The 25,471-nt window shown below is 36.7% G+C and overlaps 1 protein-coding gene across 7 annotated transcripts; it reads left to right on the top strand.

The window, feature by feature from the left end:
• Window positions 1-154: 154 nt before the first annotated feature.
• Window positions 155-23,351, top strand: ERMARD (ER membrane associated RNA degradation). 7 transcript variants are annotated; one of them, XM_054819478.1, is made up of 18 exons: window positions 155-173; window positions 1,493-1,661; window positions 2,738-2,877; window positions 3,359-3,460; window positions 5,228-5,317; window positions 6,386-6,483; window positions 7,073-7,209; window positions 8,526-8,640; window positions 9,213-9,315; window positions 9,759-9,788; window positions 10,288-10,353; window positions 11,158-11,328; window positions 12,234-12,317; window positions 13,155-13,234; window positions 14,059-14,187; window positions 15,639-15,848; window positions 16,774-16,887; window positions 17,559-23,351. In XM_054819478.1, exons 2-18 carry the CDS (start codon window positions 1,493-1,495, stop codon window positions 17,716-17,718), a joined length of 1,998 nt encoding a protein of 665 aa, XP_054675453.1. In that variant the 5' UTR covers window positions 155-173; the 3' UTR covers window positions 17,719-23,351. The 7 variants fall into 7 exon arrangements, 4 of the variants coding, with proteins under 4 accessions (XP_054675453.1, XP_054675454.1, XP_054675456.1 ...); XM_054819479.1 differs by lacking the exon at window positions 155-173 and adding an exon at window positions 369-489; XR_008576287.1 differs by lacking the exon at window positions 155-173 and having other exon boundaries at window positions 375-1,661; window positions 17,559-21,620; window positions 22,176-23,351.
• Window positions 23,352-25,471: the final 2,120 nt, after the last annotated feature.

A 25,471-nucleotide genomic window follows, 5' to 3' on the forward strand; every position in this document is an offset into this window, starting at 1 on the left:
GCCCCCTCTCCCCCCCGCTCCCGGCGACGGACCACAGGCAGCCACTGCCTTCGCGCTCCGCGGTGTGGCGCGACCCCGTGCCAGGGCGGGGCTCTTCCCGCGCGAGCCAGGCGTGACGCCGCGCGCTAGCATAGCGTCGTGACGTTGAGTGGGCGGGCCCAGCAGTAACGGAGGTAACGGCAGCAGGTCGCCATGGCGGGGTGGGGTGGCGGCTTCTGTGAGCGAGAGGGGGCTCGAAGGCTTTGGGCCGGGGGCTGCTGCCGCCCTCACCCCCGCGGGGCTCCCCGCGGCCCCTGCCGGCCCTGGGGAAAGCTGGTGCTACGGCTGGAGGGCGGCGGGGCGGGGGCAGCGGCAGCCCTAGCCCTAGCGGCAGCCCTAGCCCTAGCGGCAGCCCTAGCCCTGCTTCTGCGGCGCCGTCACCAGTGGAAGCCTGGGACTTGGTCGCGTACTCTGACTGAAAATGTCAGCTAGCTACCTGCGCCTTGTCTGGTCTGTTCTAGACAATAAAGGGTGGCGGCGGTAGTTCAAGTTTTGCTCTGGCCTTCTGTCTCTGACGGTGAAACGTGGGGTGCCTCCAAATAACGTGAAGGACCGAATTATATGTTTTATGATAATTTTGGATTATTTTTTAATAGCAGATAGGATACTCCTGATGGCACTAATACCAGTTCATGATAGAAACTGTCATACTTGCTTTGTGCTGTAACCCGTATAAATACGTAGTGTCTCCTTGAAGCCATGAATTCAGAAATCATGTACTGTGAGGATCAATTCCACCACCTAAATAATGACAAATTTGTTTTGTTTTTTAATGAAATGTTTTCATGTTTGTTGTGACTCTTTATTTGCAGACAATTTGTTTGTCTTTTCCATTTGATTAATGAGGAAATGTGACATTTTTTACTAAATCAGAAGCATATTCCTCCTTGTTAGCATAAGCAGTTTTATCTTTGCAAATTCTTTAATATAAATGTGTGTTTCTGACTCTGTCTTTCTGTTCAGACTAATACGCGTTTATGCTGATTGTTCTAGCATTACTACCAATTTGTGCAGCATTTCCATGTTCCCTGCCCCCACCAATAATTTTGCTCTTCATAAGGACTAAAGCTCTTGGTTTTACTTGAAGTAGCATCAGTTTCCCTGCAAGCTCAAAGATTAGGCAGAACATACATAGAAACTGGGATCTTTTGCTTCAATCTCTCTTGGCATCAATTTAGTAGATACAAACATTCAGAAATATACCAACCTGGCATTATGCAAATAGAGCAATTCTTCCCCTCCTCCTTCCCCTCACTTTTCCTCAAGGTGGTTCTGCTCAGAGTTCCTTTCATCACATGCATAGATGAAAGTTGCATTGCAAAACTTAACAACTTGTTTACAGATGCCGTATTACTATCTGTATATCTGTGCTTATGGGTATGCTTTAATAAGAATTTTCTTTGTTCTGATGTACTTTCTTAAAGCAAGGACTCTGTGTGTGTGTGTGTTCTAGATGGCATCATCAGACTCCGTCAGTACTTGTCTTTCTCCACCAGTACATTACGTGATTTGCAAACTTGGATTTGAGAAAAAAGACACTTATGATATTAATAATATTTTGTCTGAAAATGGTGAAGTATGCTGGCAAGCTGTTACAGAGCATGTGTGTTACCTTGAATCAGGTTGGTGTTTACCTGTTGTAGTAGTGATACATTTAAGACTGATACAGAATCTCAGTGCAGTTCATAGCAATCCTGGCTTAGTTATAACATTTTATTACAGTACAGCATTAGCTTTGCTGCAGATTAGAGTACATACAGTTCATATCTACAAGGAGCTTTAAATTTTTCATTCACGTTTGGTATTTGGTATTTGCTCCCACGATTCATGTAATCTATGCTATGTAAGTTACTGCTCCTTTGCTTCCTCATTCATTTTGGTTCCCAACTTCATGTGCCTGTTCTTCTCTCCTACCTCATAATTGCTTTCTTCTGTGTTTTTTTTATTCCTTTTGCAGTAAATTTAAAACACTCTGGGGCCATCAATATTCCTACTGTTGCTTCTGGATTTGCTTCCCCAACTTTAGCTTGTACAGAAGTACCATTTGGTTTCCTTTCTCTATGTAGAACAGTTTATCATTGTTTTTTAGCCAAAACAAACTATTTATGCCCTGATGAACTCACTGAATTTTAATTTGCCAAATTGCATCATGCAAGCTCTGTTATTAATTTCCAGAGATAGTAAAAATAATAGGTGTTCCTGCCTCAAGCAATATCTTTCAATAAATCAGAAGAATTTAAAGTGTCCCATCAAAGAGGAGCAGTGATACCACTCTGTAAGGTACCACATCCATCTGCGTTCTTTAAAGGGTGTAAGTGGTGCAACTTGACTGAGTCCTCTGAGCCTGCGCTAGCTTCCAGCTTGATTATGTGGAATTTATGTACTCTAGTAGGTTCTTCCCATTTCAACAAAATCCAAACATAATAATCCTCTTTACTGCCATATTTTCTTGCATTAAGGTTGGGGTTTTTTATTATTTAGAGAAGGTACTTGATCTTATCTGGTTTCACACTGCACTTTTCTATATCTTACCTGTGTGGTCTTTTTGGACAGTAATTTGTAGTGTATTAGTCAAGATAAAATAGTCTGGATAAAATTCTCTGTGCTAAGTATGTACACAAGCTGTAGCAGGTTTTGCTTCTTGCGAGTTTCTTCTGAAAGTTTGGTACTGTAATCACCTTCTGTTTTTCGATTTAAGATCAAAGTGTGGACTATATCAAAAGCATACGATCATTAGGACCTCTATGTGAATCTGTTAATTTGCACTTCAAATCTCTGACCAAGGAGCAATTTGTAATTCAGTATGAATTATGGTTCCGCTGGACAAACTACACAGAGGTATGGAAATGTCTGTTGACAATTTGTATTTTGGCTCATGAACCCTTTGTGGAAGTTTAATGTAAGAACACACAAGAGAGATCAATGAACCAAAATGCTTGGCATTTGTAACTAGTTGTCCTTCTCTGATACATAGTTGCTTCTAATTTTCCTGATTTTGTAATTAGACTTTGTATAAGTTACCACAAAGAGAACATGAGGTGCTTTGGGCCTCTTCTAACCTAACCTAACTGTGTAAAGTTATTGTTGATAGTTTTTATAGATGTGAGATACTAGATATATTGCAACTAAAAATGCAAGAGGTGTTCTAGGGCAGTTTCTTTCCAGGCATCTATGGTTTTATTTCCTTGGTCTGGTTTTCTTTCTACACTTCCATAGCGACTATCACAGAGAAATATTTAGGTTTCTGTGTGCTTTTGACAGTTTGATTTTTTCCTTCTGAATAATTAACACAACATTCTTCCTCTCCTCCATGATACAGTTATTTCTTGAAGTATTTGATGTTCTACAATATACACAAACTACAGAAGTTGCTCTTGGCTTAATGAAACTAACGTCATGCTTGGAGCGAGCCTTGGGTGATGTAAGTGCCAGCATTGAGGAGTCTATTGCAGATTTGGTTTTATAAGATGGGAATGAGCTCTTGGATTTAATTTGACACTGAAAATGTGAGATTACCCTGTACTGTACTAGCACAAAAATAGCCCAGCTGCATTTTGTACAGACGTTCTTTTGTGGATTTGGTTGTGCTAATGGAAACAGCTTCTGGGGCTCCTTCGCCTGTGCTGGTAGAGTTGCTTGTGTGAGTGCTGTTACTAACCAATTTCATTAAAAAAGAGTAAAGTTTGCTTAATCAGTGTACATATAGTAGGTCTTTGTTACTCTGATTTATTTAACTGAAACAGGGAGCAGGATACATTCCACAGAAGATCTGATGATGCAGTAACTCCTTTAAGAAGAGACAGGAGCATGCAGCTGGAAAGGGGCTGCTAGATAACTTCTTTCCTCAGAGCTCTGTTTGGAGAGTGCACATCTGTTTAAACTCACTGACATGAGTGTTGTGCTACAAAAACATCTAGAAGTCAGCTAACAATTTCAATTCTAGACCTAACTGATCAGCTGGATAAATCTGGGATCCATCTTGTAGTCCTGACCGTTTGTCTTGTTAACACATTCCCTCTTTCCTTTACCCTGTAGTAGTTAGTAAAGGCATGCAGTCTTGTTAAGTTTACAGAGTAATACTGCAGGTGCTTATGACCAGCATGAGGCAAGAAGTGCATGTGTGATATGACTTAGACTTAGGTATTCTGACTGGTATTAAGAAACTTGTATTGTGAATCCTTTTTGATGGAACATGAATTAAGCTGTGGTTCAAAATTTGGTGATAGCACTGCTCAAGTTTGTTTAGTCAATCTTCACAGCCATCTACGTTGTTTGCTGGTATTCTGTACGTTATGTGAGTGCAAATAGCTGAAGGCCTCAAAGAAAGCTAGATTGATGAACTGGTCTAGGTACCTTTCCACCTTTTTCCCCCTACCCCCATTTTTGTTTTTCAGCTGGATCAGTTCCTTAATCTGCTTTGCTGCATGACCACACAAACAGATGCTACCACTACTTATGGGCATGCAGGTTAGGGAGAAGGGAGCAGCAGCTGTTTTAAGAGACTGCTGCTGGGGTATATTGCCCACGGATAAGAAGAAAATGCCAGAGAATGAACAGTGGGCTAATTCACACCTAGACAAACCAATTTGCCCAAGTGTGGGGAGTGGTAAATTTTGAAGTAAGATCTTCCAAAGATTGGAAAAAAACGTCAGGGAGAATATACAGAATGGAAGGCTTCATAGCAGTTGAGACTAAAGATGCTGAGATTGCCCAACTAGGGTAAAATCTAGTTTAAAGAACAGCCAGAATCAGAAGACAAACCACAAGTCTCTTTCCTTTAACAATGACAGATCCTATGGATTTCTAGGATAGGAATGAAGTATGGTGTCCTGAGTAGAGTTTATTCTCTTAATTATGTGTTCTTGTTGTGCTTTACTTTTTTTTCTTTTTTTCTTTTCCTTTTTTTTTTTTATTTTGAAGAGAACACCAGTACGTGTACAGACACTGTGAAAAGCCTAGTTATGGGAACATTAAGTAGGATGTGCCCTCTTTCCTCATATGTTCCATAAATTTTAATTTCTCATGAAATCACATAATTTAAAGGCTTTTTAAGGATTTGGTGGGTTTTATTTGGTTAGTGTTTTTACAATGATGAAAATGGTTACTGGGTGAAATAGTCAAGTTGTATGTTTGAAATACAAAGTAATATACTGAATTACTTATGTTACCTGTTTTGCTTTTTTATTAGGTATATTTACTGATTGGTAAAGATTGCCCTTTCCTTCTAAGAGACTTGCTTGCTTCTGAGCAGCTTGCAGTTGTCTTTGGACAAGCTGTAGTAAGTGCATAGTTTTGAAATAAGTAATAAAAACTGGGAGGTTTCCAAGCATAGCTTTTGCTTGTACTGAAGAAGAGTTTGCAAATTCTTTAATATATTGGAAATTTTTTTATTTTATACAAGTTACGGTCTGGGGGATAGATGGCAAAAGTAGTGGATATTGTAAATTGAAATATTTTTTTAATGCAAGCTCATAAGTTCTTACTTGCTTTTCTACATGAAAAACCTATATATGTAAAATTTCACATATCTGTCAAGGGGGTGAGCAAGCTGCAGTGTTCTCTGCCTCTTTCTGAGTTGCACTACTTGAAAATACACATCCTGCACTAGGTCTTTCTGATAATCTGTGTTCCCCTTCACCACCACTGTAGTAAGATGCCTTATAACATTTACCATACTGGAATTTTTCAAAATACAGGGAACTAATTTGTTCATCCCTATGTGCAAAAAAAAATAATAAACCCAAAATTCTGATGAAATTTACACTCTTGTGTAAACAGAGTAGGTAGTCTTTCTCATACAGTTTTACAAACATAAATTCTTTGTTAGGACAAAATATTGGGTGTGAACTGTAGAAGCTTGTATTGTTAGTCAGTCTAGTAGTGTTATAAGGATTATTTCTTGAATTTTGATGATGTGGAATAGTTCAATTCTTACAGTCAAAACCATAAATTTTCCTTTTTTGTTTGATAGTGATCTGGGAATACAGCTTTTAATGCAAAATCTGTATTTTGTGTTTATTTGTATTAAATTACGGTGGATTTATACTGTGAGAAGTAAGAGCTAAACTTGATTGTATTTATGTGCCTGTCATAACTGTTTGGAATGTCTAATAACTAGTTTTGTTCTTCCTGTATTATATTCTGTAGCATGTGCAAGTAAACTGAAAGATTTCCTTTCAGAGAATACTGGGAATTGCAAATAATGGGTTGCTGTTACTTGGCCAGTGGCCAGTCATCTTGACAGTAGACATTGTAGTTTCTCAGTAACTTCTGAAATTTTCTGTCAGGGAAAGATACAAGGTAATAAATATTTCTTCATGCAGTAATCACTTTGTTTATTCATTAGATGAATGTACTGAGGGTATTCATTGGATCTCCGTATGGTCTGAATCTTCGTAATGTTTTGTGGCATGGGTTTGCATCCCCACAAGAAATTCCTGCGAAGTAAGTTACCAAAAAGAATCTTATTTTCTTACCAGACAGACTTGAGAATGCTTGAAATGCCATCAATAAAACTTACTGCTCTTATTGAAAAAATTTAAAAACAAAATAAGAATGTCCAAAGGCCTCTGGCAGTACCCTGACAGTTTTCCCCTGCTGGTGCTGCTTCTTTTGGAAAGGGATTTCCATAGAATACTTCAGCCATAATAAAGCTGGTCAGATTTAGGACTAGTGGCTTTTTTACTAGCAGGAAAGCTAAGAAAGCTTAAGGTCTTTTTTTACAACCTGGTTCCTTGTCTGTCAGCGCAGTCAGGAATAACTCAGAGCAAAAGGCAGAGGAATGGGGTATGCAGAGGAGCAGCAGCAGTCAATATAGTGATTTTTTTTTTTTCTCTAATTCTGCATTGTTTTTTCATACTTGTGAACGCAATTAATTATTAAGTGCCCCTACTCAAAAGAGATGAGGAGTATAGGTTTTGGATGTTCTTTGAAAGAAAAGAAACCCCACCTTTGTCCCCAACCCACAAATGTTAATTCTTGGAAAATATTTAGTTGTGTAAGCTTTTCTAATATATTATGGTATTCTCCCTAGATATTGTGCTATGCTGCTTTTTTTAACTGCAGGATTGGGTCAGTTGTTGCAGACATACCTTCTGCAAACTAAATGCATTTTAGTACATCGACCTTATGTGATCTTCGTTAGCTTAGAGGAGCTTAATGTATTTCCAGGCAAGTATTGAACTACTAGCAAGTTTTTATTATGCTATATTTGCTATTGTTTCATTATCCAAAAGTACTGTTGAAAATAGTGCATTTTCCACAGTTCTAAGATTGAATCTTAACTAAGATACCTGTATACACGTCATTAGATGAATCAATCATGGTTGTCCTACAACTTTTTAATATGTAAGGAGTTCCACTGACTATTGAATCAAAAAATACTGCATTCTAAAATAATTATAACACATTGAAATGTGTAATGTTTCTGCTTCTAAAAGACTTCAACTGTATGTTCCAGTCTTTGATGATGAGAGTTCATTTCATGTAACAGTCATCTAGTTTATCATTACAAAATCTAATTCTTTCCAGAATCAGTGGATTCCAGCTGCAAGGGTCCCAGCAGGAGTGCCCCGCATCTTACAGGGAAGATAGTGTTGAAACAGAGTAAAGGATGGTGTCACGTCTTTAGTGACATCATCTTTTTTCCCTTTTCTCAGGGAAAAACTTGAAGTGTTAGATTAAAATCTTCTCATCTCCCTGGCTACAGACCTTACTTGTTTTATTCCTACTATTTTTAAAGCAACAACAGCATGTGGGGAACCTCGGTGTCAACGGTGGTCATAGTCAGTTTGTGCTAAGTAATCAATTTGCCAGTGGAGCATCTGTTCATGGAACTGAGGCTTTTGGGAATCAAATCAAGCTGATAAAATTCTAGTCATCATGTGGTGTAACTCCTATAACTGTTGATTTGCTTTGAAAAAAACACCTACTGCGATCAAGTTGCACTTGCCATTTTAAGCTTTCTCTTGGATAAGATAGTTATAATGTGAATTCATAAGTGTGAGTTTCATTATATGGTAGCATTGAAGTATGAAGTATTAATTTATTATGCTAAATGTCAGCATAGACAATTGATAGAGTAGGAATAACGTGCTCAAGTTCAAATGTCCACACTATTGTACTGATTCTTACTGAACTCAAGTGATTAATATATATTACACTTTTTTAAAGTATTTGAAGTAGGTGAACAACTGGGTCCAGCTGCTGTGTAGTCTTCTAGTCTCGGTAAAAAGCAGCCACGACTTTTAACTGTTTTTATTCTGTAATTTTATATTATCCTTAAAAATGCAATCTTACAAACTCATTTTCTGATCTTAACTATGACTACCATTGTACTTGCATAGTTAAAATAAATTGGATAAATTTTAAATCCACCTTTACAAATGTAAAAATAATCTTATATGTTCAGTGAAATACTAAGAAATAATTAGTAAACCATAAATTGTATGTATGTAGTTTATCAATGTTGTTTTGCTAACTTGCAGATCTTAATCACGAAACACTTTCCATAGCTGAAGAACTAGTAAAACTATCCAGTTTTGTATTAAAAACAATGTCACCATTGTGGATGGCTGCTTTATCAGCTTTCAAGCAAAGCAGGTAATAGTCAATTATTTTTTTTAATTGTTATTTTTTAATAGAATATAAAAAGAATATATTTATTGAATAATAGCAGCATTTGTAGATTTCAAAGCTTTTTTTAAAATCTGTTGCTGAACAACATATCGTTATGCATTGTTCTGGTGGTCTCAGAAAGTTTGTGGACTTCCTACTTTATTTTGTGCCAACCAGGATTATAAACTATATTTTGAACCTGAAAATAATTATTGCAGATGTAGCCAAAAAGGAGAGCTTTACAAGGCAAGTGGAAACAATTCTTCAGATATTAACATGTTGAGTTAGGGAAAAAACAACCCTACGTTGTTTTGTTTTCCTCTCCCATGTTCTATCTTTTTGTAAATTATTCTCATCTTTGAGCTGGTTTGAATTTGGTGGCCAGCTTCCGCTGGGCACAGGTAGTCATTTATTGTTTGTTTACAAAGTGCATTACAAAGGAATTTTGGTCTGGGTTGTTTGGCCTGAGAGTATAACTCTGAGGTGGCTCTAATTTCTATTTGGATTATATTTATAAGGGGGAAATACCCCTTTGGGTATCTCTGTTCTTTTTTCAGGTATGCTGACTGTGTGATTCTCTTACTTCCTCAGCTGGAAGTTGGACTTAGATTGCTCTTCACTACAACTAATAAATGTCCAAATCGAATGCTAACAGCTGAGGTAAAATTTCTGTCTAAAGTCAATTATGTTTTCATGCTAACTGTATTTGTAAAGTAGTTATTCTAGAAGCATAGTGTCTAAACATTTACAGATTTAAAATAAATAAATAAATTCTGGAACTTCATTTACAAATTTCCAGTAGAGTTTCAGGAATGCCTCAGTTTTTTGTAAAAACGTCTGCCAGTAAAAGAGGTCTGAAAAAGTACTTGAAGGTTATTGTTCAGAAACAGTAGTTTAGGGTGGAAAGTTGGTCATGCTATATTTATTTTAAGAAAACTTGGCAGAAAATGCAACAATCCCTTTTTTCATTTGTAAGGAGGTGGGGTTTTTTGTATTCATGCACCTGTAGTATCTCATGCAAATTAATAAATATGTTTGGTATATGTTTCTAGTTAATTGTTTTCATTTGAAAATCGAATAATATTAATTGTCTTTTGTTCTAGCCTTCTGCTCTCTACACCACTTTTGATGAGGTACTTGTGATTTTTTTTATATATATATCGACGTCAGAATGTAAGCATGTGCATGTTTCCCATTACTAGAGACCAGAAAGCTCATTCTTGCGTTGGATAAGACATTATTTGTAAATTTTTTCCAAATAGAATATGATGAACAGTAAACATTTTAAATTTGGAATCCCCCAGAAAATATAAAAATTAATGCAAATTTTAAGGAACAGACTTTAATTTCTTCTAAATGTTTTTATCTTTAAATTCTTCATCTCACAGAAACATTCTGTCATTTTCCCTACATTGTTATTTAGAATAAATACAAATAAAACTTGCAAGCAGAAATCCTCAATTTTACAACTCTCTTGAATTATCTCAAATTGTCTGTCAGTAATAATTAGGGACCTTGATTCTTGAGTTGCAGAAATAATTGCTTAAAATTAGGGAAACTAATTACTTGGTGTTTTTTCTTTGCTTGTTTGGCTTTCAATAATAAGTTTCTATTCAAATTACTGTTTCCTAGATGCTAGCAAAGCATTTGGATAATGAAGTCAACCAGCTTCCTGCAGTTCTTGAGGAACCTGCCATGGCAAGTGCTTGGAAAGTTTTTAGTTTTGTTTTTTTTTCTTGTTGTTGTTCTGTCTGTTTTTAAATTTAGCAATATAGTTATGATCATGCCTAATATTTATTTCACATAGCTTATCTCTAGCAGCTTAGAATCAGAAGCTTGTTACCCTTTTTCGTTGTGAAGGATACAAGTAGTACCTGACAAGCCATATTGGGTTAGCATCTAAGACTATCTTTCTGTCTGAAATATAGAAGTCTTAGAGATATTTGTCTTTAGATTTCTGAAGATCAGCTGAATGGAGCAAAAGAAAAACCAATGCCTCATACAGGGAAAATTAAAACTTATTTCTGATTGCTTCTGGGACACATCTTACACTACTTGGGCAGATGGCACAAAAAAACAGCTGCAGACCTACCAGACCATATCCTGCATCTTGCCACCCAAACAAATAGTGAACATGAAAACTAGAGATGTTCAATTTAGAGGCCTTTTGAGACTGTAGAGTAGACCTGAGTATATTGTCCTGTTGCCAGAGGCAGCGGGGTGTGGGGGGCACAAAGCTGAAGAAGATCTGTTGTTACATCTCACGAAATAGCATGTATGTTAGTTTTGAATTTCCTCAGAAGCTACCAAGATGGATGAGGTGTCTTTTTTTTTTTTTTTTGCTATGAGCATAGTTTGCATTGTTTTTTCTGAACATCTAAATGCCTCTTTCCTATAGACACGATCATATACTTACCTTTCAGAAATACTTTATACACTGAATGTATTCTATGTGAATACACATAGAATAGAATTCTATATACTTGGTCTATGTTTCCACAGGAATTTCTTTGGGATTTCTTGAATCACCAGGAGGGTCCACGTATAAGAGATCGTTTAAGCCATGGAGAGATCAATCTAAAAGCATTTCCCAGAGAAGTAGCTAATCAGATAGTTGCATTTGCAATTACTCTTCTCTGCAGATTCTCAGATGAGGACGTGTTTGCTTTTAAGGTAGAGATCAATGTTACCCTCTCAGAAGATTTTTTTCAGTTATTTTGGATGCAAAATCTGATTTTAGATAGTCTTATGACCAAATCTTTCTTAACAGCAGCTTTTTGTGGAAATGAAGTATTCCTCCAAGTAAAAAAATGTGAAAGTATGTTTCTTCTAGTTTTGTAGTGAAATAAGTAGAGAAACATTTCCAAAAGATTACCCTTTCTTACTGTACCTTAATTTGTTTACTTAACCATTCACATGGTTGATTCATAAATTATAGTGATTCCAGTTAATTTTAGTTGTCAAATTATATTGATACCTAGCCTGTTTATCTGCTGAATTATCCAAAAGGCATGTAGAACAACTGTAGCTCACCCACTGAGGTATGTAATATTTGAGATTTTCTTTCTCTGAGATGCTATAATTAATGGTGGCTCACTAATGGAGGTATGATTTGTATCCACACTCTATACTGTGAATTCATGAATGCTTTTTGTATAACATTACATGTTTCTCAACATTAGCAATTATTAGATTTGCTCCCCCCCCCCCCCCCAGTTTCCTTTTAATATTTGGGATTACTTCTTTCAATATCATACAGCAACCTGCGAGATAAATTTTCCATTTATTAGTTGTAGCTCTTTTTAGTTTCTCAAGCTATATTGCATGCTGCTGCGTTAAGAGTATTTGGTTGCTTTTCTGTCAGTTGCTGTCAGGTTTCATAGCTAAATGTGTCAAAGAAATTAAGCTTTAAACACTCACTGTGCTGATCACTGCTTTCAGCCCTCAGACATTTGGAAGTCTTTATTGACTTCAGTATTATAGGTGGCTTGTGTAAAATTAAGTATCAGTCTAGGTCTGTATACGATTAGGACAGTTTAAAGAAACTGTTGTGTATTGTCTATGATTTTGTAAATCAGGAACACACGGTCATAAAACCACTGATGAACTGTGCAAGTTCCTACCGTTCTCGATTTCATCCAATTTCTCGACTTAAGAAACAGGTGGGTACTTCCAACTGTGAAAGCATTTCGGTCCTTAAAATTGTGAATCTTCAAAATTGGTCTAGTTGTCTTCGTGCTTTGATTGTCCTAAAAAGTTAAAATCTGTCATATTTTTTAATGAGCTTTTTAGTTTTATCTTTCAGAATTTACAGTTGTTAAAATGAGATATAATTAAGAACACTCCTTCTGTTGATGCAATTGATGCTGTATTTGTGCTCTGGATCACTGAATAGCTTCTTACCTGAATGTTTGCTGTTCTGTAGTTTTCTTAATCTCCTTGTGCTTTTTTTATGTCCGGAACACTCTGTTCGGTCATGTCTCTAGGAATCTTGGATTAGGCTATATCTAAGGTTTTTATTGTATGAAAGCTGACTGATTAAGATTCTGTCATTGTAGCAAAATCTACTTTCAAGTGTTGCGGTAGTTCTCTGCTGATCAGTTTATGAATTACTGAACTGCTTGAAGATGTTCCTCTATTGATTTGAGATTGCGGTAGACATACTTAGTACTTCGCATTTGTGTCAGCATTCAAACCATATGTTACCAAAGTCATGTTAGTTAATTTTTATATTAAAAAATGGAAGAAAGAATAGTAAATTAGTTTATTCAGATGGTGTTTTAGCATGAAAGTGTACTTCAAGACTTTGCCCTAACAGAAACCTTAACAGTTGATTTCAGCTTACACAATTATGCCTACTGAACAAGTAACTCACTACCTGTTGCAGGTTTTTTTTCTAAAATAGCCACTAAGAGAAGTAGTAGAGAAGAAGAGTAGACTGTTGTCCTGTCTGTCAAAGGCTGTACTTTACATAGCATTTTTCATGATATATTTTTGAGGTGCTGGAATGTATGAAGAGCATTCACTTATGGCCGGAATTGCCAACAGTGCCTGAGGAACACATTCAAACAAATAAAAGGTATTTATATGCTATTTAAAAAAAAAGATAGTTCTTAAAATAGTTATGAAGAATGGGATTTGAGATGGTGAAATGTCTCTTCAAATACTTTACTAGGAAGACACCAGAGGAGTTGTGAGAACATCCCTTTGTTCTTTTTAGCTTAATCTATGCTTAATCTATGCTATGCATATCAGTACAGATACTATACAAACTGTAAACAGTGTGCTGACTTGAAGGGAATGAGAAGACATCTGAAACATACAAAGGTGTTAGTGACTCCATATTCGATTTCTGAAGAGATGCTGAAGGGGCTGTTAGGAAGTTAAACTAGAGCTCGAGTCTGTCACAATAAAAACAAAAAGATGGCTCACCAGATGTAATACAGAAAATAATTGCTTATTCTGAAAAGGGCTTGGTAGCCAAATCAGTGGAAGACTTGACATGAGATATTACTTAGAAAAAGAATGTAACATTCTCTTGTTACTTGAAAAGGAGGAAGTTGTTAATAATATCACTGGAGGAAATTGTACTTGTTCAGAGCTAAGAGGTGAAAATTCAGTGCAGCTGGCACATACTCAATATGCTGCAGAATTCTGATGAATGAATAGAGGATTAAGAGGGGTTCAGAAAACTGCTGAGACTGAGAAAAGTTAGGTTTTAGTTGGGAGAAAGAAAATCATAAGGTGGAGGGAAAAAGAACCATAATATTAGAGAGTGAGAGTGGACATTGAATACACTGCTATCCAAAAAATCTACATCTTATTCTGTGTCATTTGAGAAATAATAAGCACTACACATGTTCATCATCTCAAATCTTAATTTTTTTTTCTTTTGTTTTTAAGGTTGGAAGGAAATGCTGAAGCTAGTACTTTAATTTTGATGATATCTGAAATTACATCTCAGTTGCAGCAATATATGCCCCAGAATTACTGTATTTCAGATGATCCAATCAATAGTGTCTTAACAGAGAGGTGAGTTTGATATCCTCCCAATTTCCACTATCAGCTTCTACATGCAGCCCAACACAAGAACTCTCAAACCAAAGTTACTCAATGCTTGAAATGTCGCATGCACTTTTCTAGTGTTGCTGCTGATTTAATCTAGAAATCTTAAGAATGCAGCTGAACATCATCTTCAAAGTGAAGATGAGACACTGTAGATTTGGGACATTATTACAGTAGAGACTTTACTTGGAAATTAGCATGAAAAAACCTTTTTTCTTTCAGACCGGCGAAGCAAAATCTTTTAAATATTTATGTACTGATTAGATTAAGTTGCGTTTAATCTGTTTTGTGTGCTACAGCTGCATCAGAAATTCGTTTTAATGTGCTTGGTGTGACAGCTGTGCGTGGCATTTAAAATAGTAATATGCTGCTACATAATTCTGTTCTTACATGCTTTAGTATCAAGATTCCAAAATAGAAGATACCTTCTTATATATATTGTCAGACTTGGAGGTATGTTAGTTCCAATTATATCTGACTTGGAATAATGATCAAAACAATTTGACTTTTAATTGGCACTCTTATAGCAGTCTTAAGAGTCCCATGACTGAATCAATATGTTGGAAAAAACCTCTCCTAATCAAACCCATTAGGCATGGGCAGGATGGTGCAAAGAGGATTTTACCTGTTGCTTTACTTATGTAGCAAGCGTGCCTTCTGTTTGCTACCATCAATTTGCACTTTTATGAAAAAGAAGCCTAAAGTGTTAAACCATTTTTAGAATTTTCTGCCTTTATCACTTTTAGTCATGAATGTTTTGCTTTCTCAGAGATAATGTGAGCATGAGGGAGATCAGAAACATTTCTATAAGAACAGATGTTTAAAGCGATGTGTGACACATTAGGTCAGCAGATTAGAATATGACGGCAGAAAGATATTTGGGTGCTTTAACAAAGCATAATCTCGTGTGGTGTTGATTAAAACAATGGCCTCGCCACCTGTGTTTTACGAAGTGTTAAATCTGCTTCTTGTTCTGCCCAGAAGAAAGACCACACACTAATGGGAGTACTAATTAATATCATTTGTTTGAGTGAGTTTTATTATGGTGGATGTTAATTCATTGTGAACTGAACTATGGTGGGAGGCTTCAACCACAACCCTGCTGTGATTTGATGTGTTCAGTGTATCATTTCAGCCAGGCAGTTTTGTTTCTTGTGGTTGTATTTCTTTGATCTGAAATGGGAAACATATTGATCACCAGCAGTTTTGCATTTATATTCAGTAAAGTGATAGAGAACACAATCGCTACCCCGACTACGTAGATCCTTGCTTTTTTTCAGTCATGAGGTAGACATAATCTGTTTCCAGGTTTTCTGACTTAAAACATTATTAATCAAACCACACAGAATGTGAAATGTATCTCATGTTAAATCCAGCTAACGAAAGATTGAAATTAACAATTCCTTCCTGTTTTGGAGGCTGTTGACTGAACTTTGTGATACACGTATTTGCACACTTTATTCTCCACGACCTGTTCTGGAAATATTGGTGGTACTCCGTAAAATAAGCGCACAGTGCCATCAAGTGTCTGAACAAGTTATTGCCAGCACTGAGTTGAAATACAAACAGTGGATGAACAAGACTCTACGTTCTCGCCAGAGGCATAACTATCTACGAATGTTAAACAGGTTGGCTGATGTTTTTTCTTTACTTTGTGGTTAGGTTTATGAGGGAGTGGCTGCATGCGGCTGTTGCTAGCTTTCAGTGGTTTGTCTTAGAAGTTTAGTCAACAGTGTTCTTGTGTTCTTGTTAACCGTTTCAGAGTTAAGTGTCAACCCAGATTTCTATTACATAGTAATATTGAAATAACCAGAAGATCTCAAACTGGAGAATAATTTAATGGGTATTTTTAGCATTGCTAGATTACTTCGCTGTGAATTACAAGCTTTCAAATAAAAGTATCGTTTAAATGTTAGATTGTATTTTTTAGTTGCTAGCTTTTCCTATTTGCACGTATAAATGCCATTCAAGTTTTACCTGAATGCAGTAGGTTTAACTGATTTCAAGACTCTACCTATTTTAGTTCTGCTGCTTTTTATCATTCTATTTGGGTCAGCATCTTTATAGATAGAAGAGAGATTGCTTACTACTCCATTGATTTTGTTCCTATTCAGAAGTGTTTTCCAAGGATTTATGAATCTACTTTAAAAACTGGGGAAAGCGTAAATATTGTATTCTTGGCTAGGTTATGTTCCTAAAAATGTTAACTGTATTATTTAAGAAACATAGCTTAAACAACTGATGATACATATTTGCAATTCAATTGAACTCTATTATCTATGCAGTAATGGGTGCTGGTGAGGTTTCATTTGGAATCTTAACTATATGTGTTTCTCTTTTTTTTTTTTTTCTCTTTTTGAGGTTTCATAATTTCTAGTCTTTGTTTATATATTTGCTCTGCTCTTTGCTGAAGGACATTTCATAGTCTTTTTCTTTTCCCACCACTATGCAATATCCAGCTATTTAGGATGGATGCAGAAGTTTGAACAATTTTTTATATTATTTATATTTAATTTGGTTTAATTTGTTTAAAATATTTTTGCTTATTACTAGCATTCAATTTTTGTCTCCTGCGTTACGGCTCATCTTAGTATTGATTACTCTGGAACTAGTCAACATTCATTTGGTTTGTAAGAAGAATCCTTTTGATTATCAGCAGTATCTAAAGTGAGTATATAATATTTACTTTATGAAAATAGGAAGTTGTACACATTCCATTTTGATCTGTAATATAAATCCTGTATAGAAAAAAATAAAAAGGAACAGCATGACTTTTAATACATTGTCATCCTTCTTTCTATCATTATAGTCATCATTATATCTCAGGCTACATTCACTCAAGAACAAAAATAACTTAGTTGAAAATATATGGTCCAGTTATTTATGTTTTTAATTTTTATTAGACTCTTCCTTAGTATAGATAGGGAACAATCACACACTCAAAAATATTAATACATTAGAACTGTATTTCATATGTTGGTAGTTTTTACTCCTTGTGTGTCAACTAACAGCTAGTTAGATATCATAGACATTGTGAAACATTTGACTGAGAAATGAAAGGAAGCCATTTGGGGAAAATTCTATCACACATTTTATCACTGCATTATTTCTATGACAGTGTTAATGGCAGTTCTGAAAGTCATCACTTCTTACTGTTAGAATGAGGGAGTGGTTCTCTTCCAGAAGTAGAAGAAGCCTTAGTGTATTGATCATCCTGAGGGAAATTTGGAAATCTGGAGACCATAGCAGCTTTAAATCAGTCATTGAGATATTTTTCTTTTTTTTTTTTTGTTTTAAATCCTTTATTTTTTTTTCTTCTTTGGTTTTATTTCTTGTAGGTTTTTGAAGTCAGTCTTGCAATATACTGAGAACTTGGTGACATACACAAGCCCCGAGAAGAACAAGTGGGATGAAACCATGGAGCTTACAAACAAGGCTTTGATAAAAATAAGGAAAATCAGTGACAGAAAGCTAACGTTAATGCAGTTAGCTATGTAAATTAAATGGTTTTAAGATTATTTGGACATTTTTATATTTTAAGTGTTCTGGAGTCCTCAAATATGGCAAGTCTAATTCAAAGACAAACTTCATCAGTCATTGTCAAATTTTGGATGCAAAAGTTAGTCTTTTTATTAGAAGGTGGCTGTTGAGACTGGAGTTGAATGATCAAGCTTCTGAAAAATGGTCTGTTTGCCAAATCCAGTGAAAAAGATGGACTGTGAGCTAAATCAAGATAATGCAAATTTAGCTTTATATCATGTGTTTTGTAGCTTGATTTTTTTTTTTTTGTAGTTTTCTATTTTACTGAAAATATCTAAGAGAAGAGTTTGGATAAAAGCTCTGGAAAATTTTAAATCCCAAAAGTAATTTTTTACTTTGAAATATACTGACAATATCAGACACTGTGATCAACAGGTTAAGAAATGATGAACATTTAGCATCAAGTAGTACTCACTGGCGGCTGTGGTGGTTGTTATTAGCTCAAAGTAGTCAGATCTTGCCCTGAGGTAGAGCTGATAACACAGTATCATTTATATACCAGGTTTTAAAGGAGGCAGGGTGGAATAACTTTTGCCCAATATGTGTTTCTTTCATTTAATTTCATCTGCTCATTCCCAATACATATCTAGTTAGTGAGTTAACTTCACGCAGATTAAATATGAACACTCACCTGCACGTGCTCAGACACATTTATTGCAGTTCGAAAAGTTATCCTCTTGTTGCGCACAACATTCATTTGAATTATTTATTTTTCTTCAAAATAAATTCTCCTCCTTTCTCATCCCCAAAGAGTAGAATTTCAAAGGATACACAGAAGACCACCAATCTCTATCCATTTGTTTTCTCCTATGGAGAGTAAAACCAGAGGGTAATGTCTGGAGAATGTTTTCCTCTACAAAAGATTAGAGATGCAAGTTACATTTTAATAAGATTCTTTGTAGTGTTTCTTGACTCGAAATCACAGTGCAAGAATTACTAGTTCAGTTTATGCAGTGTGTGGGATGAATGTAAACTAAGATCATATTGCTTCCTTTATGCTACTCTTGCAATATATTGTGTATGTTTGAAGTTTAACTATGTAACTTTCCAAGTTTCTTTTGTTACTATGGAACTAAATGATGTGAAGAAGTATGAACTGGATAAAAAAGATTAAAACTAGGAATAGAGAATAATGAATATGACCCACAGCCTGAAATCTCATCTTTTTTTTTTTTTTTTTTTTTTAACATCTGAGTTGGCAAATCCTAATTATAGTTTTGAAGGCTTATTTTGTACCCATTGACTTTGCTCAGAAGTGTTGACTTCTGCTAAGTGTAGCTTGGTAGTGACATTTATGATGACACTTGTTTTGATGGTGATAACTATTGTAAGGCAAAAAATTATTTAAGCTTTGCATATTTATTGTAGGAAAGAGATCAAGAAATTAAAACACAATCATGGTTTAAAAGTACATAAACAGCTGACACACTTTCTCCTTTTGAAAGAATGTTCATGTACTGAAAAGCACCTTATAGACTATAGAAGTATATTTTCAACAACACAAGTTCTCCTTTTCTTCCTATATTTAAACTTTCCTGAAATGATCTTGCATGTTATACTCTTCATATGCTTTTACCAAAGATGGAGCATATTGACAGTTTCTCCATTACTAATTATTGCCATAGATGTGATTTACTGCTTTAAGTCTGCGGTAAGAAACACGACAAACCGGCAATTTTGTCAAAGATACTTTTCCAGGTTTTTTTTCCTACCTTTGAAGCTTTCTGATGGGAATGCTGCTACCATCTATTGTTAGACAAATCTGAACCAGACTGGGACAATCCAATTTATTCTGATTTAATGCTGTCATTTACCAGTAGAGCTGCATGCAGGGCTTATGGTTTCTTCCTGCTCTTAAAAGACTTGCAGAATAAATGTATATTCTACAATGCACATGGACGAACGAATGACAAGAGACATGGTAAAGATCATGGGTTTGTTCTTTATCAGTTACTTGAAATGACTTTTCCACTTCAGTTATTCATCTTTGCCATCTGCTTGGAGTCACTTGAAGTTTTCATGGAATCATAGAATGGTTACGGTTGGAAGGGACCTCAAAGACCATCTAGTTCCAACCCCCCTGCTGCGGGCAGGGACACCCTCCACTAGACCACATTGCCCAAAGCCTCATCATATTAGAAAAATCTTGACCCTGAACACTCGGTATTCCTGAGAGCAAAAGAAGCTTGGAATAACCAAAGACATCCAGCAGGTACATGCATGAGTAATCCTGACGAAACACATCACATTTAAATACAAGTGTTCTGATTTTTGTTGTCCTAAAGGGAATTAATTCTGGAGCTGAGCTGTCCAAAACTGCATAGTCATCCATTAGGCATTCATGTTGTTGTTCAGTCTTTTTTCAAAATTCTTGACATTTCAAATACCTAGAATTGTACCAAAGAATGTTTTCTTGCAAGTGTGGTATTTCACCCAAATATTACTTACATATGTATTAATTGTTGTCCTTGGTCCCCGAGGTCTGCATTTTCATGGAGCTAGTATTCACTCAGTGAATCTATACAGACATAGACATGGAGTCTGCAGCATCCTCTGAGAAAGGTGGTTGAAATATTTTACCTGGATAATGCTGAGGGAGTGACGATTCTTCAGTCAGTTCTTCTGCATCCAATTAATCAATTTATATGTGTGTGTAAATTAAAAATAGCTGAGAATTTGTTTCTAATACTTCCTGATATTACAAGCTGATGTTAGGCATCCCAACTCAGAATGTATGACCGAAGTTTTGAGAACTTTGAAGAAAATCAGGTATCCATCTTTCTGGCTAAGTCATTGGAATTCCTTTGCATCTTCTTCAATATCCCATCTAAATTAGAAGAGGAGCATCTCTAATAATTTTAGCTTTTCAATAATGAGATACAGTTTGTTTGCCTGCCTTCCACCTCAAGGGGAGTTTTCAGGTGAGAGATGGTATTAAATAATAAAAAATTGAATGCTTTTAATTCAAATTGGAATGGATGTAGTTTTCAAGTAAGAGTAGAGATCCTTTGCTGCTTACATTAGAACTAGTGAAAATTAATATTGTAGGAAGTCTTCTGAATCCATTGTCTTCATCATTATATGAATAAACGCTTTTATTCATACACACAAACATTTAAAGAAAAGCCAATCTCTGAAATAATTATGTTGTAGTTGTGTGAACATTTGTGGGTTTTGGTACCTTCTAGGGACCAACCATCAAGATGAACTAGAAGTTTACTGAGGTGGGCACTGCACAAAGACAATGAAACATCAATTATGGTAGGCATCAGTGTGTGGAAACAAAGCTGGTCCATTATTTTCTCTCTGTCATTCTCTAGTTAGTGCTCTCCACAATGATGATAGAAGGGCTTAGAAACAGAACCATGTGTTCTTACACAAATGTAACACAAGTGGCTAAAAATACTTAAAACCTCTTTGGGGTTGTCATCATTACTGCATCATACAGAAACATTTTACATAAGAGATAGAGCAACAAATTTGATTTACTTTATCTTTTAATATTTATCAACTAGCAGTTTTCAAGCAGCCTGATACTGTTTGAAGTGAACACATGGTGGCAGTGTTTGGTAAGTCAAAATAGCATTGCATCCTGACATTTACTGTCTTATCTCTTAGAATGTGTACAAAGAAATCGTTTTCTTCTGATTTCATTAGCTGTGTTATATGTGTCTTTAATTGTGGCCGTTGCTTCTGGTGAAACTTTTTTCTTTCCTCATTTGTTTCAGATCTCTTTTGGAGAAATTAAACGCCTCTGAAAAAATGTTTTGCAAACAGCATTTTAATAATTAGAGGTTCATCACATGCACCACATTACTTCCTGAGGACTTCTCAAATTTGCCAGAAATTCATCTCCTCAGGTAGTTTAAGAGAATGAGTTCTATGAATTTAATAAATAGTTTATTTTAATAAATTATTGTTTCTTACAAAACATAAGAAGGTATTTACATTCCTAAAAGAAAAAACTCCAGATTGTTCTTTGTTAGCTGCTGTGATACCATGAAAAATCTTATCTCAAAACCAAAATACATCTTTTGAACAAAAATAATTGTCAAAGAATGTGTTTATTGAGAAAATTGCTCCGAGGGCTCACTCTTATTGCTGTGGTAATGATTTTTTTTCAGTCTGTTAAAACTGAAATGTGCTGTTCATATGCCACCCTGTGAAGAAGATATAGTTGAGCATTGCTTGTTGGGTGGCCTTTGAAAACCTTGTCCACAGTAGCACTTTCAAACCATGCCGCGAGGTTGCAGATAAAAAAGATTTTCATTCACATGAAGTAGTTTTTGTATGCTGTGAAATCTTGTGGAGAAATGTTGGAACATCCTCAGCAGAGCTTGGTTTTGCCTTATACAACATTAGTGCATCTGGTCAATGTATGGTGTATCACCTTTTTTTCATAAATTGGTCTGCAGATGTGGAGCAGATTCCTGGCTGGCGTAAACTATTCCTGTCCCCTCTACTTCAGTGCAGAAGCTTTACTCCACTGAGGATCTGCCCCATGCTGTTTGGGTTTCCCTTGAAGTGGATTGGTTCCTATCTGTGCTTCTTTTTCAGGCTTGTGTATTTTCAGGGGACTGGAAGAGAGAGCTATGTATTTCAGACAAAATTGCTGTATAGCAAACCCTAACTAATTTAGTGGGTTACTTCACAGGGAAGTGGGGATCGAGTGTGGGACTTCACAGCTATATACCAAATTCTTAATTCTTTAATATTTTTGTGTTTCAGAAAGAACTTCACCTAGAGTAGAATTCGGTTTTTTGGGGGGGGCTTTTTCAGGAGCAATGCTATAGATCAGATCACCTGATTTTTGCTTTTTAAAAATGTTCAAGGACAAACGCAGATCTGTTATTTAAGAAGTCTTTTAAGCCATACAGATTTTCAGATAGAAATTGACTGAAAGGAAAATGCCTGTTGTTTGCCTTCCCTGGCCCCCAGGCAATAGGATGTAAATACGGGTAGTGAATACTGTGTGAGATCAAACTGGCATTTTTTCTGAAGGTGAGAATCCAAGACAATGTATACAATTAAAGCCAACAGCCTTGCCTACCAAAAGGAGTCCATGCCTTCTGGCATTCTCCACTGAATACCTCCTCTGTTCCTCTCCCATGTATATGCATCTCACAGTTTCTCTATGGAAAGAAAAAAAAAAAAAGCATAGTAGAACCAGCCAGCGCCAGTTTGTTTTCCATGTTTTCTTTTCTCTGTAAGGGATTAGTTGTAGTAACAGATTTCATGTGCCAGAAAGTGGGTGAACATTAACTATTTTGTCATGCACTGATCCTTCCCACAGCCCTGCAAAATTTGAAATGCAGGAATGGTTATTCATTAACATTTCTTTGTGTCTACAGGAAGTACATTTACTATGTAAACATGTTTTATATAGAACATACAGCTGTTTTGAACGAGCACTCAATGAAACATAAGAGTACAGTGCCTACACTGCCACTTCAGAAACTCTGAGATACCACAGCATTATGTTTTGGAAGAGCGAACGCACAAAGACTTTGCCAGGAAAAACGAATGGTGGAAGTTTCTTTTTAAAAAAAATAAATCTTTCTTTTAATTTGTCTGATTGTTTTGTATCTGAAATGCCTGGACATAATAAATATTAATAATATTGACATGCAGTCAATATTTAGAAGTGGGGTATGTGGGAGTATGTTTCTGAAGTTCCTTATGCTGATTTTAGTAGAGATCCCATTAGAGAAGGAAAATTCAAGCACCATCAGATACTCCATTTTTAACAGACTGTGGAGTATATTGCCACTGGAGAAAAATCTACTGTATGGAGAATCATAGAATCTGGTTTGGGTTGGAAGGGACCTCAAAGACCATCTAGTTCCAACCCCCCTGCCATGGGCAGGGACACCCTCCACTAGACCAGGTTGCCCAAAGCCCCACCCAACCTGGCCTTGAACACTGCCAGGGAGGGGGCATCCACAGCCTCTCTGGGCAACCTGTTCCAGTGCCTCACCACCCTCACAGGGAAGAATTTCTTCCTAATATCTAATCTAAATCTACCCTCCTTCAGCTTGAACCCATTACCCCTTGTCCTGTCACTACACTCCCTGATAAACAGTCCATCGCCATCTTTCCTGTAGGCCCCTTCAGGTACTGGTAAGCCACAATTAGATCTCCCCGGAGCTGCCTTTTCTCAATCCCAACCCTCTCAGCACAGAGAAAATGTGCCTAGAATAGCTAGAAGAAATACGAGCCTCTTGTCCTGAGAATATAGTTCTCAAATTTGGGAGGAGCTTTACTAGTAATGCTACTTCCTTGTGAAATAGGTGGAATTGTGTCTTGAGACACCTCTCTGCAACTCCACCAGCTAAACTCCACCTTAAGTGCATTTGTGGAGTGGGATCTTTTCTGAAAAGGTGAGGAACGTTTCTGATTCCCAGAAACAGCAGTGAAACAGGGTGTTTTGGCTGGGCTGTTGCCTCTAGGTGACTGAAGCTGTTTTGCCCCTTCAGAGCTGTCGGATGGTGTGTTCACCAAGGCACTTCCCAACCAGGCTGTACACTGCAGGCCCCCCAATGTAAAGTTTACTGTTCCTAAGGACCACGGGACCGAGTAGCATAGGTGTGCTGTGGAAAGGGGTTACATGCAGGGGTTACCGAGACCTTGGACAGCCCTTCACTGTGCAAGGGAACAGATATTGAAGTACTGCATTCACCAACGTTTGGACCGCGGGCTGGTATACTACAGTTTTTTGTTTGTGTCAGACCTTTAGCTGAAACAATCCTTGCTCAGAAAAGCCCAAGATGGGAGAAGTGGGTCTTGGTTGTCTAGCCAGTCCTAAGTGCATCTTCTAGGTGTAACTTTTATCAAATGTTAAGGAAGGGGAGGCTTTCTAATTGTTTTAATGGGAAAATAATAATACTTTTAAACTGGCAGGATAGTACAATGATAGGAGATGATAATTAGATGAGCTCATAAATTTTGGACCAATAGCATCTGTGCAAAAGTGGAAGGTTAATTCTACGCAGTTGCTAAAGAAAAAGTAACCAAAAAAAAAAGCTGCCGTTGACCCTTCAGGATATAATGCAGTTGTGTCAACATGGACTCTGCCCAAACATTGTTCTGCTGTGGAAGCAGCTGGATGCCCTGCCCTCTGGTTTATATAGCACCGAAGGGAGGGGGTAAGGAGAGATGAGGTGAGGGAAAAGGGAGGGGATGAAGAGGCAGGAGGGAAGATAAAGCAAACCCGGCTCACCTCACCTCTCACTGCACTCTGCACTGAAAACGTCCTGCAGCTGGCCCTCTCGGTGCTTGTTTCTTAATAGTTAGGGACCTGCATCAGCAGAGAAAGAGTGTCTACCTCAAAGTCACAGGCATTGTTAGAAGGAAGCAATTTTACTGCTTCCTTTACAAATATTTTTCTTTGGGAGGGTAGGCGGAGATGGGGAAAGTGGGGCAGGGGAGAGAATAATAGCTATTTCTGTCTGGCCTGTTACATTTGAGGTCTAATTTATAGTATTCCATGTAGCACGATGGTGTCATTTTAATGGTGTATTAACACTGAAGTCGGGAATATTTATTTGGTTGAAAAATGCATCTGATACTAAATACATCTCTGGGGAGATAGCTGTGGGATGATTACAGAACTGATGGCCATCAAATTGATAGCATTTCTCTGTCCTCCTGAGTCTTCTGCTGTAAAAGTGGGACAGGGCGTTTTCTGTGTAAGAATAATGGTCTCTGTGCT

The sequence above is a fragment of the Grus americana genome, chromosome 3 (genome assembly GCF_028858705.1).
Source record: "Grus americana isolate bGruAme1 chromosome 3, bGruAme1.mat, whole genome shotgun sequence".
Classification (NCBI taxonomy): Eukaryota; Metazoa; Chordata; class Aves; order Gruiformes; family Gruidae; genus Grus; species Grus americana.